This window comes from Neolamprologus multifasciatus, chromosome 7, assembly GCF_963576455.1.
Source record: "Neolamprologus multifasciatus chromosome 7, fNeoMul1.2, whole genome shotgun sequence".
NCBI classification, from domain to species: Eukaryota; Metazoa; Chordata; class Actinopteri; order Cichliformes; family Cichlidae; genus Neolamprologus; species Neolamprologus multifasciatus.
In genome coordinates this window covers 63,500,619-63,521,846 of record NC_140445.1, presented here as the reverse complement: position 1 = coordinate 63,521,846, position 21,228 = coordinate 63,500,619, and the positions used below count along the sequence as shown (strand labels likewise).

Here is a 21,228-nt window from a genome sequence, read left to right as displayed (position 1 = left end):
CAGAGAAAAACCCAACAATCATATGACCCCTATGAGCAAGCACTTTGGTGACAGTGGGAAGGAAAAACTCCCTTTTAACAGGAAGAAACCTCCAGCAGAACCAGGCTCAGGGAGGGGCGGGGCCATCTGCTGCGACCGGTTGGGGTGAGAGAAGGAAGACAGGATAAGAATACATATATCTCCTTAATGTTCAGTATATGCAATCGTTTGGTTTAGCTGATAACTTCTATATAAGCTGATGTTGTGCAAAAATGCAGTAAAGTATAATTAACTGAATTTGGGGAATCTTGCCAACTACCAGCTCTGGGACAGCAAAGACAGGAAACAGAGACATTGACTGAAAGATTTATCCCTTCACTTTAATCTATATTTATGATGGAAAATATGATCAAAAAAGTTGGATTTTCTCTCCCCTTACCAAAAAATAATAATCTTTTCCAACTTGGCATTTATTTATCTGACAGGTGAAACAATGCTTTCATTGAGACATCTCCAACCAAGCGTCAACATACTTGCTTCCTTTAAATGTGGAGTCTAATGTCATGTATTGAGTATAAAGTAATTTAAAAGTTGTCTTTCAACTGCACTAAAATAAGGGCAGTACATTTCCCAGAGTGTCAGAGTAATAATGTTGTTATTGAGTCACTGTGAAACTAAGAACATTAAAAAAAGTCTCATTTATTTCATAGAAATACAAATGTTGGCCAAATGAAGCAGAGCTCAGCTAATTTATGTACTAATCTGGAAACTATTTGTACACCGCTTCCCAGGAAGGACAGTTGAATTACAAGTTGCGCCATGATTTCTGTGCACACTGTGGGGCATGGGGACCTGGGCAGATAGAACATCTGACCTATCGGCATGATGACATCCCATGCATCTGTGCTTAGATTTCCCGAAAGCCAAATCTTTAAATGCAAGAAACTCGTTTGGGAAGCTCTGCCTTGGTTTGGTGCCATGTTTTGATTACACAGTATACTATACAAGCTAACAAAAGAGTCCCGCAAGTCTACAAGGTTTATCAGTTTTCTATGTAACATTTCAGCAAGTTAGAAAAAAGAACCCAAGAGGTAGGGCAGTATTTAAAAAATTCTCATTTGTTGCAAGCACCAGAGAAACTTGGATCATGTTACAATTTGCTTCTAAACAGGAACTAAACTTTTTGTGCGCAGTCAAACCACATTAATGTGCTTACTACACAGAAAAGTTCCAATTTTCACACCATCTCAACAAGTATGTTGATACGTGACAATACCAGACCTCACCACCAGAGATGGGCAGTAACGCGTTACTGTAATCCGATTACTTTTTTCAAGTAACGAGTAAAGTAAGGGATTACTATTGCAAAAACAGTAATTAGATTACCGTTACTTTACTTTATTTATTTTCTGCTGTTTTTTACTTGCATCTATTTGAAAGACTGAGTGTAAACACAAACAAATATTTTATTTTATGTGCTGGAATGTGCAGAAAATAGGTTTAAATATTAAAAAAATTTCTTCCAGTCAGAGAATGTTGCAAATAATTAAATTTTTGCTTGATGCATAAAGTTAAAAGATTAAAACTAATAAAACAAGTTAAAAAAAAGAGACTTTTCCATTTGATTACATTTTGTATGATGGATTATGTAGAAAAAGTAGAATTGGGCTGAAAGATCTATCACTTTATCACCTATTCAGGTTGTAAATCGTGTTTTTAAAAAGTAACTAAGTAACTAAGTAATTAATTACTTTTGAAAATAAGTAATCAGTAAAGTAACGGGATTACTTTTTTGGGGAAGTAATCAGTAATTAGTTACTGATTACTTTTTTCAAGTAACTTGACCAACACTGCTCACCACTGCCAACCTGTACAGACCTGGTTTACTGACACCTCAACTCAATCTGAATGTTAGCATCAGGAGCATCTGCTTGACACTGAGCAGTGCAGGTTGGAGGTTAAAGTAATGAGGTGCCTGGATGGGTACACTACAGCTTGTACTTAAGGGTAGATTTCAGGGGCAGGTGGAGGATAGCGAGGGAAATATGCCTAAAAGTGTAATAACATTCATGTCACATGTTCGGGCATCTCTACTTAGACTGCTGGCCCTACGATCCAGAACTGGATAAGGGCAGAAGATGGATGGATGGAACCCTCATTTTGGCCTTACTGTGAAACAGTTGCAGCGATAACATGCAACAAGTCCCCAGGCCCCACACCCACAAAAAGCCAAGAATCTGGCTTGTAGTTGACAGGAAATTATTATTTGAGGAAATACAGTAGCTACAATAACCACATAAGTGTCTTCTTAACTTTAAACCCATTATAATTAACCCAGCTGATGACAGTGAATGAAAACCAAGAAACCAGTTGAAACGCATACTGAAACCAGTTCCCACCAACAGAACACTTTTGGGGGAGGTCTTCCCCGCACACAGTAAAATGCCACAGAATTTTTGCCAAGAGCAAACTTCAAAGCAAAAGCATAATCTAAAAATCAAAGCGATATAATTATGCTGATATGATGCACTTTTTCATTTTCAGCCATATACGCACACATGTATTTTTAAAGGCTGTTTAAAGGCTGTGAATGAATCATCAGAGCTCCATCTGAAGCCTACAATCATCATCATTTTATCATGAATGATTCAAACATTCCTAGAACTGAGAAAAACAGAACCTCATCCTTCAAGCTTGAGCTAACCAAACTGACAGATAAAAAGAAAACACTGAGAATACTTTATACTAGAGGATCTGATTTTTTTTTTAACACTCGCAGGCTGATGCAACAAAAATGTGTAAGACTAAACTGCACTGTGAGGGCATAATAATGAGCCTGCTTTGATTCAGATGGCTTCCTGCAGTGGAGCCGAGTTAGGATATTTAAAAGTAGGCACAGATAAATATTTCCAACATATTCCCCGTCCTAAACTGTAAAGATCATCACCTGACAAGGAAAGGATTAGAAAGAAAAAGTTGGAATGAGCAAATGTGTTACACCAGCTCATTCCTTCGTGGTATTCAGATGGTGAATTCAGCGCTGCCGCAGCTTTCCTCTCAGGTGTAACATTACAACAATATTCTTTGATTTTAATTGAAATGTGTTTGTGTGATGTTCAGGACAGCAATTGCGATCATTTTGGTAAATGAATATAATCACTAATAATTAGGGATGGGTCCCTAATTCATTACTGTCTACTACCGTCTGGTAGTACTCTGGTTACTACCGTCTACTGTCATAAACGGTAGTAACCAGACCGAAAAGCAGCGCACATTTCGCTGCTTTTTTTTTCCTGAGATGTCATACACTTTGAATTCTAGCCAATCATTTTACGTTTCCGAGGATAGTAGGCGGGTCCAGGTACGTACGTTCTTTTAGAGCAGAGCTACAGATTAAAAATGCCCAAGGCGAAGCGGTCAAAAGTCTGGCTGTACTTCACAGCAAAAGATGCAAACTCAGCAGCTGCAACAAGTGCTTTAAGCTGATACTGTGATACTGTCAAAGGAGGTAACACCTCAAATCTGATGAAACACCTGGTGACGCATAGTGGTTTTTTTTAAAAGCCAAGAAATGTGCCATATTTGATAGCTTGCTGCGAGACCTCACACCGAGCACATCTACTGCGGGTGTGGTGCCTGTTATCTGACCCGGAGTTAGCAACATCCCCCAAAAACCCGAAAAGGAGGGTCCTGGCCCCTAGCCCTGCCAGTGTAGCAGAAATGATGAGGATGATGATGCAGCAGCAGCCGTTCTTCTCTGCGTGAGTAGCTTAATGTTGTTTGCGTATAATTTACGTTGAGTAGGCTAACCACGTTATTACATTAATGCATGTAAGGTGAACTAGCAAACACCGTCGTAGTTACATGCGGCTGTCTTCTTGTTTGATGGCAGATACTCCCTTCACCCTGGACAAAAAGGCTAAAATGACCAAAGAAAAAGTGGAAAACAGTTAAACATGAGAGGTTTTTGGACGAAGTTTGTGTTTTTTCCATTGTTTAAGCACTGCTTCCAGCCAAGAGTGATACCATATGTGCCCCATAGCTGCAGAAAAGGCTAACATTGTTGTCTTTTTACAAAAAAAACAAACAAACAGCTGAACATGAGAGGTTTTTGGACCAATTTGGTGTTTTCCATTCTTTAAGCACCGGCACCGTTTCAAAAGTACCAGTTTGGCACCGGTATCGGATAAAACCTAAACGATACCCATCCCTACTAATAATCAAGCCAATTTTGAGTGAACACCTACAAAACAAGTCACAAACCATCCAGCAATGGGATTACACCACCCCTCGCACCAATGAGTTCTCAGACCACATACATGAATAAAACTGCCCATGGGCATCTACTGTAGCAGTAATGATGGTTTTGAGAACTTTAGCAAGTGTCTTTTTTATTTATTTAAATCTAAGAGGAAACTGTGTTAACACTGCACAAGACAGTCGTGCAGTGTAGTTGTTCATATATTGCCTTACAACCAGGTGGAGACACAAACCTAGCCTCCGGTGGTAACATGCTAGTGCTGGTGCCTGCTCAGATAAATGGGAGGGTTGCATCAGGAAGGGCATCCGGTGAAGAAATGTATGTTAAATCTAATATGCGGCTTCATCTGCTGTGGCAGATTTGGAAGTAAGGGAGCACTTTCTTCTATTTGACATCAAAATGAATGTTGAGTTCAAAGACAGCCAACGTCCAATCCATGAGGACAAACTTAAGGACTCTGTGTAGTAGTCAGCAAAATGAAAGCCGAGTTCAAAGATAGGTGTGGTCAGAGAACTCGGTGGTGTCATAGCTGGTGTAAATCCATCATAAGATGGTCTCTACTTAGGTCTTTTCTCTGATCCTAGCTTAAAAAAAAAACAACTGTACTTGCTGTAGCTCAAATCACACCCTCATCTTGGCCCTCGCTCAGGTTTCAGACAGAGCGATCTCACTGTAGCCCGAGGCCCAATCACTCCCCTTGTCACAGTCCCAGTCACGAGCAGCAGGGATTGATTTCTCACAAGGCATCTGGTGGTGAAAGCAAATCTGTGAAGAACGAAAAGTCCACAATGGTCCCAACCCACACTTTGCAGGGCACCAGAGGCTAAGACAGGCTAACACTATCAGCTCCAACATGAACGCACACAGAGCAAAAACAAAAGAGCGAGGAGGCTTCACAAAGACCTCATTTCCAGATAATTATAGTGGAAGCCAATATGGAGGAAGTGACAGAGAGTTACGTTCTGTTATCTCCTCAGACCTACCCTCAGGGAGGCTTTAACTGCCAATCCTCTCTCCGGTTTTTAAAGTACCCACGCTTGACTGAGAGCAGGCTCTCAGTCTTGTTCTCAGGGGCTGAGATGACACGTCTTGAACAGAATAAATGTCCATCGGAATATCTCGTTAAACCCTTTGCCATGGTACCTATGTGGAAAACAAACTTGTCAAGACCGGTCAGATGAAATCAAATGCCAGTTTTGCATGCAGAAGGCAACCCCAACAGGATCCGCCCAGGGCTTTTGGATTAACACAAGAAAGATCGGAGAATGTGGTCTACCTTAGGGCAGCTGTTAAGAGTGTGACAGCAAAGGACAAAAGGGGGCGAAAGAATAAAAGAACAGACAGATCAGTTTTCACTGCCCTTTGTCTTTTTACTGTAAGGCAAGCAAAACTAGCCATTTCTTTCTCTGTCCCCCCCGAAGGCTCAGGACACGAAGGCCACCCTATTTTTCTGCAAGTGACCATAGCACCATCATGCATGTGCCACACAACCAGCCAGGTTACTATGTATCACGTCCCTCTGACACATCATTAACCAGGACAAATCACAGGACCCCAGGGTAGACGGGAGCTTCCTCCACACTGCCTGATTAAAAAGTAAGATATACGAGGCATGTCCACAGTGCTTGTGTGCATGCTGGAAAGCTGACTGCGCAAGTGTACACACACACACACGTTTACATTTTTATTTTTTTTCTGAACAATCTTATTCCCCAGCTATACTGGTGGCAGATTCTGTCATCCTGAGAGCAGATCACCATCTATAATTAAGGAGATTAAAAAAAAAGTTTTGTGGACTATTTTCTTCATGATGGTTGGTATCATGCTCCACTTTGGATTGAGAGAAATAGGGCACATCAGGAGAGACCGGACCGATCTAAAAAAAACAAACAAACAAATAAACCCCAAAACAAAACAGAAAGCATAAAAAACAAAAACCAGAACTTTCATTGCAGCTCACGCCATTTCCTATTAAACTGCAATAAAATGGGATGTCAGACTCTGCAGAGACTTCTTGCAGACAGCAATATGCTGCACTTCACCCTAACCTACGAAAAAAATCCACCAGAAAATAAAGCAGTTCTGCAACTTTTTTGTTAGTTTTTTTTTCCTCATACAGACATTAATACAATTAAAAATGAGATCTGAATATCTTCACTGGACTCAAGAATAGTTTAACTCAAGGCTTAGTAGCTCATACCTGAAATTTCTACTGGCTAACAAACCTTTTAAGGTACTTTACCTGCATTTCAAGCACAGTAAATGAGGGCACTGTTAAGGTTTCTGCCACAAAAAAAGAAGAAAACAAAACTGTCTGTGCTAATTTACATTAACCCTGAATTTAGTGAATCTAGGGGTAAAATTTGTAAGATTATATGTAGTAGACTGGTCAAGAGGAAAACTTCTCAGCTTCATTCAGACAACAAATTTTGAAATCTGTCAACTGCAAAAAAATGTATTAAAGTGCCAGTTAATCTAAATGCCTTTTGCCATTTAATTTTAGAAGCAGTGGGCAATCGAGTTGATTGTTTAGTTACTGATTTTAAATCTGAAACTTAATTTTTCTTGGAAAAATATGAACTGGTTTGTCTCTTGCCAGTAACTGAGCAGTTAAGTTGCACAAAAAGACAACTTTGACTTAAAAGTTGTCCATTAATCTTCTGACTGTCTGCAAGCCATGATATCTACACAAAAGACACAACGAACCAAGTGAACAGAAGTGGGAGAGATTAGATTTTGGAATTCAGATCAAAGATCAAAGGTCAGCAGTTTGCTGACTAAAGGGCAAAGTTGTCCTGGGGAGAAGGCTTCCAGCTGAGGATCAGTGAGGACAAACAGCAAAACGGACAGACCGACGGAAACAGAATACCATGAAGAAGCATGCTCCAAACAATTATGAACTTTTAGGATAAATCAGTGAGGGAGTAGTAAACGTGCTACAATTAACTTTCATCTAACTTTAAACCACAAGCAAACTCATCTATTCAATAATAACCACATGATATGAGGCCTCATGACAACAAAATAACTGTTATTTCTGGAAACAGCTGGACAGTGTTGCATAGAAGCAAGGAGAGTTTTCAGGAAAAGTTACATTTTCCATGATGACTGTAATGATAAAACAGAACTATAAATACACAGCGTTATCTTTTCCCTTAGGTTTATTTAACCATTCAGTACTAGTTATCTCGGGAGAAACTCTCTTGTGAGAGAAGGGATATAACAACAGCTCAAAGAGGACTAAGTGGGACTCTCCACATGTGACTGCTGGAAGTAGGATTCCAAGAGGAGGGGAGGAACATGGCTGACAGACCTTTATCCCTAAATGGCGCTTTTTTTTTTTCCTCTCCAAGCACCCCACATATCTGTGGCTGGAACCACAGTTTTTGCTCCAGTTTCCATCCCAAGGGAGGGTGGAGCAGAGTTCAGACTAGAGCTCATAAGACCAGCCTGAGGCTCCTCGAACACTAGACCCGGCTGCTGTACACTCAGTTCGTGCCTCCTCCTGCAAACCCACAATGATCCTTTATTGCGAGGCTGATAAGCTGAGACCGTGGAAAACTCTCTCCAGTTCCTCCCTACATTAATACAGACTTTGTGGTGTCCGCAACAGCAGTACTCAATTATATTTTTAAATGAAAGACATGGGTGACTTCTTGTCTTTAACCTATAGTCAATCAGATCTACACACACAAAAAAGATTAGTCATTTTGTTGACATCTTTCTGACTAGGTTTTATAACCCCACCCCCGAAATCTCCTCAGTGCAGCAGCCCAACATGGTAGTCGTGCCTCAAGGGGTGGTCTCTGGCTATAGATCAGGAGGGCGGCAGGCTAAGAGCTCTCTTTCCTCAGGTTATGAGGTCAAAGTAGGACAAAGAAAAAAAAAGGGGGGGGGGGGCAAGGAGGAGCCACAGGACCACTACATTAAGCTTGTTCACCAGTGTTAAGGCTAGATGGGAAAGTCAGTTTATGGCAGATCGTGAAGTAAGAAATTGTCTTGGAAACAAAGTTTCATACTTGATGCAAAATACATTTCATGCACCAGCATTTATCAGACCCAAAGAAACTCTTTATTTGAGATTATTAAGAGGTGCTTTCTTCACCTTTGCAATTTCATGTTGTCAAGTATCACAAAGCCTGTTAATTTGTAAAAAGAAGTAGGGAAATGTTATACAATTTGAATGCATTTTTTTCTTCCAGATTATGCATGGATTGACTGACCAAGACAGTGTTATGCAAGAACACGTTCCAGATTGTTGTTCAACTGATTTTGCACACCAAAGTTGAATTGTTGAGTTCAAGGACATTACACGTCTTTAAGTATGCACACGTTCAAATACAAATATTTCACTTGAGCATGTAGCGGACATTATAAAAGAAAATACATTTCTTCTAAATGTTGGAGATGTGGGGGAGACGGAGCTAACCATTTCCACATCTTTTGGGACTGTAAAGTTATTCGCCAGTATTGGTCTCTAATCCATGATCATGGATCATGTTTTTTTCATTTGTTTATCCTTCAACTTTTGAGACCATATTTTTGTGCAATGTACCAGTGGATAAACTGAATTCCAACGACAGAAGACTCCTGTATATCCTTCTGGCCGCAAATAAAAAGCCTCTTACAAGAAGATGGCTTAAGCCTGAACCACCAACGATAGAAGACTGGATACATTCTGTACAAGAGATCTATATGATGGAAAAAGTGTCATTTTCTCTTAAACTTCAGAGGGATACCTTCTACGGAATATGGTCTAAATGGACAGACTATGTTAAGCATGAGGTGTGATTTTGTATATGATGTTACAACCCTGAGTACTACGTAAACCTATCTGCCCTGTTGCCTCCTAACCCTAGTTTTTTCTTTTTCTTTTCTTTTCTCTTCTTCTTCTTCTGTCTTCTTTATTTTTCAATTATAAGTTAAAATGTGACAGCAAAGAAAGTGTAAAAAGGCAAACTACTGTTATGTTCAACAGCTGTCCCAATAAACAGGGTGGCTGTAGCTCAGGTGGTAGAGCAGGTCATCTACTGATCGGAAGGTTGGTGGTTCGATTCTGTCTTCCTGGCTTCCCCTAGTCTGCATGCCAAATATCCTTGGGCAAGATACTAACCCCAAATTGCTCTCCGATGCATCCATCGGAGTATGAATGTGTGTGAATGTTATCTAGAAAGCACTTAGAAAGATGTGCTTGTGCGAATGGGTCTGAATGGGTGAATGCACAAGTTGTGTAAAGCGCTTTGAGTGCTCAGATGAGTAGAAAAGCGCTATATAAGAACCAGTCCATTTACCATTTACCATAAAAGAGATAATAATAAAAAAGAAAATACATTTCTTCAATACACCAAATCACTAGCGTAATCATCTTTGTCAGGTGCTGGGAATATGGGTAACTATTTGATGAACGCCAACAAGGCTCGACTTGCCAGCAAAATATTATTTATCAGTCTTGTCATACATTTGATTGTTTTGAATTCCATTATTTCAAGAATGCTGGGAAAGCTGCCAACTAAAGGCAATCAGAGGTGAAAAGTAAGCAGGCACAAACGAAGGCTCAAGATCAGCAGAAGTGAGCACAGTTGTTAATAATAGACTGTATATTTTTATCACTTTGGTTTAGGCTTTAATTGAGCCAAAATATTACGTAAACATTCTATGTTTGTGCAAAAGACCAGAACAAAGTAGAATATTTTCAGTTTCTCTTTCTTAAAAGGAGAAACGTTTCCCCCACACAGCTCTAGAGACCAGTCAGTGACCATCTGGTAACCACCAGTCACAAGGAAAAGTGTGTATTCTGCAACTGGTTGGCAAGTGATTGCTGGCAGTCTCTAGTGTGAAACTGGTTGCCAAGAGGCATGTGTTACTGCACTGAAAACCTCCCTGCAACCATTTTGGTTAGTAGCAGATTAGCACAGTTGCCAAATTAGTTTGCTTGGAAGATGCAGAGTCATCTGCAAACTATTCACCAAGCAGTAGTCAAACATAGAAAAGTGTGATACAAGCTTTAAATGGAAGATGTTTACCTTCCAGATAGAAGTTGCACATTTTGAACCGTTTTGACTGCAACAGCAAGGCGTAACTTACACTTCTACATTTCTGGTTTGTGTGTCACTTTAAGCTTTACTACAGCTTAGAGAGTAAATAAATGACAAATATTTGCAGACAAGTCGATGTTATCGATGTAAACAGTCGACCACTGTAATTTGCTAGCAACCAAAACAATCACAAAGAGGGTCTTTTTAGTGCAGTAGCCTCTTTGTGGCTGATGAATAAACTACCTCAGCAAAGAAGCTTCAGCTTCCCTGGTCACGGTCAGCCAAACCACTGACACAGGCGGAAAAAAAGCAACCAAAGTGGCAGATGTCACATTGTTTAAGGGAACCCAGAACAAGGACCAACGAGAGACTTCACTTATAGAATGTTTGCACTCATCTTAAAAAGCTTTCACCGCCGCTAACCACATAAACGGCTTAGAGCCGCAGATGAATCGGATGAACACACAGACGCAGTTTAAAACAAGTCACCCAAGTCAGAGCCTGTGACCTCCGCCTTCACTTATTCCTGCCCTGGCCTCATACTGTCCTCTCCCTTCCCCCAATCGTCTTACCCCTAATCCAGGACTACTGGGTGGCAGACAGCAGCATGGCCTGGTAGTCAAACTGTGTCTATCTGCCTTCCTGTCTGTCCATCTGTTGGGCCTCAGCCATGGTTCAAAGAAATTAAGGTTGTCCAGAGAGTAACCAAAATCTCTGCAAATCCCCAACAAAACCTCCTTTTTACTTTAAACTTTTGCTTTTAATTCCGGTTTTACTTTCTTCAAGCACGGTCTTATTCCATTTATACCCTGCACCTCGTATTAGCTAATCCAGTGCAGCAACACACTGGATCTCATCCAGCTCATTACTAGGCACTTACATGGATTCTTCTTTTTGCGCCAACATCACCAGAGAGAAGGAAAATAGTAGTTGAAAGAAAAGAAAAAAGAGGAACAAAAGCCAACCATTTAGTCCGAAACTTTACTTTAAATTTATTCGGTCACACTGCAGTAGGGGACATTTCTGGGAAGAAACTGAATTAACTGGATCTGAAGACCAGGCAACATGTTTGTTTGGTTTGGGGAATATAATGACAAGAATGGGGGCAGGTTTGGCTCTTTTTTTTCTTGTTGATGGTCAGCGTGGGGGGCTGCAGTAAGGTCCCGGTAGCCTTTGTGGTGACAATAAAGAGCAGCAGGGAATGTGAAGCTTTGCTTGTGCTCAGCAGAGTTTATTAAAACTACAAAAAGGGTGAATGGCCACAGATGGTGCTGTCAATAACAATTCACCCAGCCATGCAAACACACACCCATACACAAAGACAACACCCAGTGCCATACCACTGCATGTAGGCACATTACAAACACCCACAGTTATAGAAGTTTTTTGGGGGTAAAGATTGATGATAAGTGTGTGAACGGATGTGTGATACTGTGGAGAAGCGATCCAGGACGGGTTAGAATTCTGTTAGTCTTGCAGTCTTTAAACTCCATCAACACTCTGCCAAGATGGAGCATCACACATCCACCAATGTACACCGCGGTATTGGTTACAACTTAACTGTTGTGGGAAGTGCAATACTGTTAGTAAAATGGCTCTTTGTGTGAACTGATTGGCTGTTGGCAAAAAGCGACGTAGAAGAAAGCTGAGCTGAAATTAGAGGCTTGGTGGTGTAACTACAGGTTGGTGTTAATGGGAAAAAAATCTGACCGTTGCAAAAAGGGTCATGTTATACTGACAGCTGGCTTCAGAGCCATTCACACCTTCAAACTCACATCTGATAATATTTACTGAAGGACGAGTCAAAGGTGACACTGGGAGTCTGCTCAGACAGCTGCTCTATCTGGATTAACCCAAAGTATGAAACAACCAACAAACAGTCCGTCAATCTATCAGCGACTAGATCAAATGTAACAAACTTCTAATGTTACAAATTCAATATTTACGATACTGATATTAATAACTGGAATACCAGAAACATGAAATTATGTACCCAAGGATGTAAAATTGGCTAATGGCTATTTTGGGTTCTTTGTGAAATCCCTCTTCAAACTGATTTTGTCTACACAGATTAATTTCTGAAGTATTGTGAAAGATTCCCAGTGTTTTATATCTCACAGTACTTCTTCTAGACTATTCTAAATAAATAAAGACAGCCTCTATAGACTACTCTCCGTGCTAAAGCTTGGTAGCAGGCAGAGTTAAAGCAAAAATCCGTCCACATGATAACCTGATGTCACATGAACATCACATGCAATGCCTGATGATCCACAAGCACGCCTCCGAGAGACGTAATTTGTGCTGATAGTAAAGTAAATTAACTAATCACACTTTTAACCACAAGACAACTCTTAGCTATTTGAAAAGTAATTACCACCATACAACCTCCCAGCAGTTTCCTTCCTTTAATCCCCCTGCGTACAAACATGGAGGGACCAATCTCTTTGTATGCAAAGGGGCAGAGCTCTGATTTCAAAGAGCAGTGAAGTCAGGTCAAGGGTCAGCCTTTATAATGATCCAGGAGAGGACCCCTGTCAGAGGTTTTAACGGGTTCTGCCATCTGAGTCACAACCCCCAGGACACAAACAGCAAGCTACAGCCTGACATCGAACCGACATTTCACCCACAAGAAAACATTGCAGACAGTGTTGCCCCGTTCCACCAGTCCACAGAAACAGAGGCAAACAGAATTGCAATGTACCCACAGCTTTCACTTGCTGGTTTACAATTACTTTAATTGACTGCAACTGATGCGCGTTATAAAGCACAAACAAACTCCAGTGTCTTAACCCAATCTCCTTAATGTTTTTGTTTTCCCAGATCAAGCTGAGTCTTGATGTAGATGCCAATTCTTAGCAGTTATAAAGAATTAAATCCCCATGCAAAAAAGCATTGTCAATAAAATGATAACTGCCTCCAATTGCCAAAATGACTTGCTTTACATTTCTCGTAGGAGGTTAAAAAAGGTTATTAGACGGGACTTGTGAAACGAATGTCAGCTGAATGACAAACCAGGCCAGGGAACAGTAGTGTAAGACTTTGTAGGAAAGCTTTCAGACAGTCACCGTGGAAAGCTACTTTAAATACATCACATTTACTGACTTGAATAGCAATCCCACTAAGCACGAGCATGCTGAGCACAAATATGAAAATGATGAGTCGCGGGGGAAAAAAAAGAGGAAGAAGCATGAATTGTTGGTGTAACGATGCAAGTCTCCTGTCAAAATCAAGGCAGAGGGTTTGAGGCTACAGATCAGTGTGCTTATGTAAGACGCAGCAAACCTGGCTTCCAGATCTCTGTCAAAATATTGTGAAAATTCGGTACTTTTTAAAAGCTATGAGACGGGGAGAATATTGGCCAAAACATCAGAGTGTTGGCTCCAGTTGTTGGTGTTTTTTTAGGATGCTTGTTGTTCTACTTCTAAAGTAATCGATGTCTGTTCACCAGATTCTGCCTCTGGCTGTCACCGGTCATTGCAGATTAAATCCCACTCATTACCACCCTTAACATATAAAAGGCTTTACAATCGCTGAATCAGGAGCTGCTCTTCTGAATGCAGAAACCGTGCTACTACATTACAAAGCATTTTCTTCCTGTACTACTTACTCATATCCCAATGAGCCCAGCAGCTACCGCCCCCAAACAACAAAAAAACCAAACAAGTCTTCCTTTGCAGGCGAACACCGACCTAATAAAGATTCCTCTTTTTCTGTTTAACAGACGACACAGTATTGATAAGAAATACAGTGTTTACCTGTGGTTAATTATAGTTAAAGATAAATTTAATCAGGCATTTTTGGAACATACATTTGAAAGATAACAAATAATGCATCCCTCAGATGGAATACCCACGGGTTATTTACAATGCAAAAAGAACCAGAACAGTACTTTATGCAAATAGCTGTGCACCGCCTGTCATGTTAACTCCCCCGAAGAAAAATATCCTACCTAGAGGATATTTACAATGCACGACAAGCTTCGGAGCATTAGCCTCAGAATTAGATTCAACAAAACAATACACTTAAACTTTGATTTACTGAGGCTCTTCTGGTGCCGTCAAGCAGCAGCTATTCTCAGCATCAGGTGCTTTTTATCGACACATCAACTTCCTCGAGACAACAGGGAGGCCAAGTCATGTCTTGTTTGACATCGTTTATGACTGTGCATCATCTTCTATTACTGGCTGAAAGCCCTTAGTCATCCTTGCAGGGGGTGCAGGGGGACGGGGTCCTGAACAACCGTTAGCAAATGATAGCTTCCTTTCATGCAATCTTGTAATTCCTCAACCAACACTGGAAACTTCTTCTTTTTCCTCTATACCCTTCTTAAAGCCCCACCAACCACCTCTCCTCTTTTCTCAGCAGTTAAGGCTGCCTATGGGAGGTGAATAGGTGGCATTTCTGCAAATTAATAGCACCGAGGAACAGAGCTGGTAGGCTGGGGACCAAATCCCCATGGTTACCCTGGAGCAGCAACTGCCTTTTCTGGCTGGGAATAAGCCAACAGAGGACTTGAAGGAGACAAGATAAGTTAGGGGCGACATCAGTGAAGCACACCTTTAAATCACATACCTTAAACTAGGCACTGAGCAGCTTTATGTTTTAAAGTGTGTGTGGCATTAAGTGGGAAACTAATTGGCATAGAATACTAACCATCCACTACTTCTTAAGTGCCCCTGAGCAGTTCACTCAAAGTTAATTTGTGTGTATCTGTGATGCCTCAACTTGTCCTTTCTGCATAATCTTGCTGTGATATTATGGGAACAATGGCTTAACGACAAAAGTCCCACACCAGCTAGAGTTCAAGAAAAAATCTCAACAGTAACAGGTAGTTATAACACACAAGCGTGACTAAAAATGCAACAGGCCAAGTGGGAATAATTACAAGCATCTCGGTTGTTAAGGACAATGTGTGGACATACAGCCTTAAAATAACAGATTTTATTTTATTTATTTTTAAAGGCTACAGGCCTGAAGCCATGTGAAAGATAGTGATCGCTTCTTTGAACCAGTGTCAGTCTATTGAGCGTTCACATGCAAAACTATGCAAGACTAAAAACCCTTCCTGAGCTGTGACTAATGATTTATTTTGCTGACTACATCACTAACTTTGTCCTGCTGGCACAAATATTATTGAGCCGTGGCAGCCCTCTAAGTCATTTTACAGATATCCAAGTTATATGAAGGCTGGACCTCTTGGAAAGACACGTCCTCGTTTGACTTGACCAAAAGGAGTCATTTACACCAACTTTCTTTCTTAATCCACCTCACCACAAGTCATAGCCAGTGACCACCATCACTAGCTATGACTCATGCAGGTAGTGATGAACCAGCCTGGTCCCAATTAGTCCTTTCTCGGTTCTCCCAGCAGCTCCTACAAGCGCATTTCCCAGAGAAACATTTAACCCTCCCCTTACCTTTGACTTGACTCTCGTAGTCCGTGATAATTTCTTTATCCTTTTTGAACCTCGGTGTGGACATTTTCCGTCTTCCTATGTCCGAAACTTGTTGTAAACTTCTTGTATAAAGAAAAAAAAACTGTCAACAATCCTACAGCTACCGACGCATCCCAAACAACACGAGAAAAATGAAAGCCAGGGGAAGAAGGAGCGAGATTTTTTTAAGACTCTTAGTGGGATTTAAGTCTGCAGCGGGACTTGGAGAAAGGAGGAAACGTTTATCGCTTCATTGTTCTTCTTCCCTCAGGATACGCGGCGGATACACGGCAGGGCCAATGCGCAATCCTGCTCCAACCAATGAATCCTCTCAACTATCCGAGCAGTCGGCACAGCGCGACAGCGCTGCTGAAACCACAGAAGAAGAAGAAAAAAACAATCGCGCAAGTTTAGGGTCCTTCCGGCAGAAGTAGTGTCAACAGCATGTCCGAAGGGCTTGGAAGTCGGCTTGAATGGTTAAGAGTCTGCGCCGCTTTGGTGGTGGTTTCCAGTTTGAGACCCACACATCCACACGTCCCCCCCTATGCTCGCTCTCCCTCAACGGTTTCTCGCCCCCCACCCCCGACCCTACAACTCAACTCCCAGCAGGCGAAAAGGCAGACAGGGCAGGCAGACCGACTGCAGCACGCAGCAGCTGGAGGTAGGAAGGACAGGGAGGGAGGGATCTCCACAGTAGTGGACATCCGCGCCCTGACGGACACTCCTGCTGCCAAACCTGAAGGCTTTTTGTCCTTATTAGGGACAAACTACTTATACGTAACTTGAAATAGACGTCACATTATATTAGTTTTGCATTCAATATTTTTCTTTCTAAATCAAAACAAAATGACGTTTTTTTTTTTTATTATTATTTACAGACATTAAGTGCTCTATAGGGTAGACTAAACGTGTGGCCGCACACCTGTGCACATCTGTAGCTGGAATACAGCGAGAAACCCCAAAATTCCTGGTAACGACCACGCATCAATATATTCTTAGCTAATATCGATCTGTCCCCTATACATCTCAAATACACTAGTTTGTTAGACATCCAGAAGTTTCTCCTCAGTTTTACGGCATGTTTCGTGTTTATTAGCTTATGTGAAAAGTAAGTTTCCCCACATATATATTTTTTTTATCAACTTAAAAAAGCGTCTGCATTACATTTCACTGGAGATCATCGCATCCACTGACATTTAGCTGGTCCACAGCGCCATCTGCAGGCACAATGAAAGCACAACCTCACATTTCTGTTCAGGACAATGCTCCATTTTATTTTACTGCACTGTCTTTTAAAAAAAAAAGAAAAGAAAAAAAGAAATCCACACACATGCAGCACAGAACTGAAATAAATATAAAACATCTGATTTTTTTTTTTTTTTACCACAAAGCAAAACATTTCATCCCAACCACATCCGTTTGCAAGCAGCTCACAAAGAGAAAAGATTTCAAAAGGATATCAGGGTGTTAAAAATGGTGCAAACACATTACAATCTCTTCTACACATATTATTTAGTGTTTCCTAAAAATCACAATAAGAATGACATAAAAACACATAAAACATACTTAAAGTAAATTAAGGTGTTTTTTTTATGCAAAGGCAGTTCATAATTCTCTATCTCTAAATGCCTGTACATTCCACAGTTGTAAACATTTAGATGATGAATATACTTAAATATCACGAGGCCCCTTTCTGACTAGTAATGGCAGCTTTACAACTTTACTACACACATAAATTCTTTTTTAATAACCTGCGCCAGAATATTGAAAAGAACATCACCACTTTCACTATGTCAGTAGTACATCACATTTCTCCACAAACCATAAAATAAATAAAATCAGTTTTAACTGTCAACCACCCCGCTGATCTTTAGAAGCACCAGTCAGCCGTTTTTGAAGAAGGTCTCTTCGATGACCTCGGTGAACCTTTCCTTCATCTGCTGACGAAAGCTGGAATACCACTCCAGCAGCCTCCTCCTCCTGTCCACCCTCTGCTCCTGTGTCATCCCTCTCTCCCTCTGCAAGATGGCTGGGAGCTCCTTCCAGTCGCTGATGAAGATGAAGGGCGCCCCTGCAGCTTTTAGGAGTCGTAGCGGGGAGCTGGGCCCTGCTGCACAGCTCCCAGGTGTCATCACATCTTCCACCACGGGCACGGAGCCATAAGAGCAGGCCTCGTAGATGCGGTAAGACTCTGTGTTGATCCCAACTGGGCAGAGAGTGAGCTCGCTTTGGGCCAGAGCTGTCTGATAGCGTCTCAGACTGTCTGCTGTCTCCTGAGGGAGCCACCTGTGGCAGGTAAGAAGGGGAGATATTTCAGTCAACAGTTTAAGCTACCCCTATAAACACAGAAATATACTATAATATTGTTCCATGTAATTTACATTTAGAAATCAAAGCTGTCTCACCTCAGCTCCATTTATTATTAAACAAGTCAGAAGAGTAAACTTAAATGAAAAGCTACTTCTTATCCATTTTTACCAGGTACTAATTTCTCTGTCTGACATGTTTATTACTTAAAACATGTGGTACACTCACAGTAATATTAGTAACAGGCCATAAATCATTTTAATCAAAAGGCATCCACCGTCCCATCTTTCACATAACAGATTGCAGAGTTTTCAATAAGCCACTCTGAAGTGTTTCTTGGTACAAAATTGCCATAACCTAAGTGGAATATAAGTGGAAAACTGAGCACATGTCATATTTATCTATGCCTATATAATTAGGGCTTGATTATCTTAAAGGCTTAATTTTATTATTTACTTTCTTTATTTAAAAATGTATCTGAATGCCTTAGCTGTTCACAGTAAAACCAGGGAACAAGTGTTTGTGTTGATGTGGCAGCGTTCAATGATTTAGCACATCAGTTTTTCTTGATATTAAAAGATTTAAACCAGCAATGGGATTTTCTTAGACGAATGGCTAAGATGAATTATCTGTAGGGGTACACACTGGATAAATCAATCATAACATAAATATTGCTAGCATTAAAAATTACAAAGCAGGAACTCCAGCAACACTTGAGGAAGAAGAACAACTTACTTGGGCGTGACTTAGCCAATTAACCAATACCTACCTATCATGTGTCAGCTGACCTATCTATGAAGTTTTGACTGGTTAATTTGATTTTTTTTCTGTTTCCTGTCTTGTATTTAAGCAATTTTTACAATGTTTTACTATGACCCTGATGAAGGCCACAAGCCGAAACGCGTTGGTCTATTATTAAAGTTGTTCTTCTTCTGTTGCTGGAGTTCCTGCTTTGTGAATTCTTTTATCCTCTCCATGCACCTTGGAAGCAGGTGAAGTTGTGCCAGAAATTTTTTTTTGCTGCGATTTAGCATTAAAAATTAAAAATTAAATTCTTTATCAGCCCTTAAATTAGCATTTATCTTGCCAGTTGTTTGATCTTTCGCTACTGCGTAGATTACTGATGAACCGCACTGCACTGAAATGGACTTAAATGGCAGTGAAGACTTATTGCAGTTATTCTCCTTGACATTCCTTAGCATAATCCTCTTTCTTATTCATTTTTTCTTTTTCTTTAAGGAGATTTTGGTCAGATTCAGTTGATTTGCCCTATATTTTGCCCACATGTGGATTAAAAGCTTAGGCCTCTGTGATGTCTAATTTTAACCAAAGTCGTTTGGTTCCCTAAAACTTAAATAAGTTTTGGATTTCACTATGCAAGACTAATAATTTGAAACCGCTTGACCATGAAGCTTACTGTAGACATTAATAGTTTCACAAAGATACACTAGGATGGCCTTAGTGGCAAGATGTTCTTTATACTATTCTAAATATCTCAGCTTTTTGTCCTCTTGTTATAGCTGTGTTATAGCACAGTCAGCCAAAGTAAAAATAATCCAGCCAATAAAAAAAACAAAAGATTTTATTCTTTCAGATAAAGGCAATGAAACAGGTAATAAATAATGACTTACTTTTCCCTCCCAGTGGTGATGCAATCCTTTTCCAGGCCAGACTGTGTCAGAATATGCATGAGTGTTTCTCTGGAAGAATTTTTGTAAACAGTTCCTAAGAAATTGCAGAGGTATGGCCGGTTGGAGGTAATTAACTGGGCATTCGGCCTGATCATTGAAAACTGTCTGTATCTGTACAGAGACAAAATCGTGGCATTATATTAGACAGCGTTATTAATTCAAAGAGGAAACATGACACATACACACAAATTAGACAATAAACGAGTACATACGTAGCAACACCAAGAGGCCACTGAAAGACATCCTTGTCATTGACCCAGGGGCTATCATACACTACAAAAAGGAGGTCCACAAAGCCACCATTTCTCTTCAGATGTGGGCTGATCCAGTTGTTGTTGCAGTGCTCATTGCCCAGCAGAACCACAGCAACGTGAGACACTGTATTGGACTGAACCAGAGTTTGGACGTGCTCCAGCCACCGTGTGGAGTAAGTGACTTTTTGCTTTTCGCGGCCATTGAGAACCAAAACCAGACTATTCATGTCCAGAGGCACATGACCCTGCACCACAGCAGGACCTGTGTAGAAACTAGAGACAGAGTGATTTACAAGGATGGGGTCACATCTTTTTTCAGTAAATATGTAATTAAGGCTCAAATGCAAACTATATGTTTGTGCTTTTAAACTTTCTATCTCTGATCTGTTACCTGAAATCAATCTTCCCTGACTGCAGCTCCCCCTCTCTCCATTGTGCTACCTTGTCTGTGGGGTTGAGGGGGCCCTCTAAAACATGTTCCCAAAGGTAAAGCCCTGTAAAGAAAATAGATAGACAAATGACGGTTATTCTGTAGGCCTCCAAGTATGAGATAAAATATATGTAAAACCATAATATCTTGCCACAGAGCAAATTATTTCCATTTTTAGATGACATCAAAACCTCCTTTCAGGCTGTGACACATTAGATCATGACCTACCTATTGCAGCTTTCCCCCATATCTGGACCTTGTATCTTTTGGGTTTGTTCTTGTCAATTTTACCCAGGTACTGTTTGAAGGCCTCTCTCTTTTTGTTCAAAGCAGAGTTGTACTCCACCTGTTCATCCTCCCACGGATTCCACTCATCAGCAACGTATGGAGCACCGCCATCCCTTACACCACCTACAAACCCAACACACCGTTATCTATTCAATTTTCTTTCCACGCGAAATTAAATAAATATCATTTTTAATTATCGGCTCCTGTTTTTAGGCGGCCCTCCTGCTCCGTGAAATTACCCGATTGTGCTCCCGTCTCTTTCTTCACCACCCTGTGAACGCGGGATAGTACTTTGGTGCTGAAGAAAACATTATACGCAGCATAGAGTGAAAACGCTACATATGCAAAAATAAGGAGAAGGAACAGCTTTCTTTTTGGTATTTTCATTGTTCTCCCCTTTTTTTCTCAGGTTACCATGGTGTATGTAGCTCCGTTTCTGTTGCAAGGACCCTTGTTTACATCACAAGGACCCCTGGATTCAGCTGACGGAGAAAAATGCCTGTACTAAAACATTTGTTTTTAGTTTGTAGGCTTTAGGGTCAAATTAT

The 21,228-nt window shown here is 40.7% G+C and overlaps 2 protein-coding genes across 3 annotated transcripts in view; both read right to left on the bottom strand.

The window, feature by feature from the left end:
• The window catches only part of srgap1a (SLIT-ROBO Rho GTPase activating protein 1a), a 101,888-nt gene extending 86,065 nt beyond the window's left edge, over nucleotides 1-15,823 (bottom strand). For both annotated transcript variants that reach the window (XM_085167838.1, XM_085167839.1), the window contains exon 1: nucleotides 15,693-15,823. In XM_085167838.1, coding sequence (XP_085023964.1) covers nucleotides 15,693-15,756 — 64 coding nt within the window. In that variant the 5' untranslated portion in view covers nucleotides 15,757-15,823. The remainder of the gene's footprint in view (nucleotides 1-15,692) is intronic.
• Nucleotides 9,350-21,155, bottom strand: rxylt1 (ribitol xylosyltransferase 1). Its single transcript, XM_085167870.1, has 6 exons — nucleotides 20,920-21,155; nucleotides 20,621-20,803; nucleotides 20,354-20,456; nucleotides 19,921-20,235; nucleotides 19,649-19,819; nucleotides 9,350-17,996 (listed from the first exon to the last, which is right to left on the bottom strand). Exons 1-6 carry the CDS (start codon nucleotides 21,065-21,067, stop codon nucleotides 17,594-17,596), a joined length of 1,323 nt encoding a protein of 440 aa, XP_085023996.1. The 5' UTR covers nucleotides 21,068-21,155; the 3' UTR covers nucleotides 9,350-17,593.
• Between the last annotated feature and the right edge of the window lie 73 nt (nucleotides 21,156-21,228).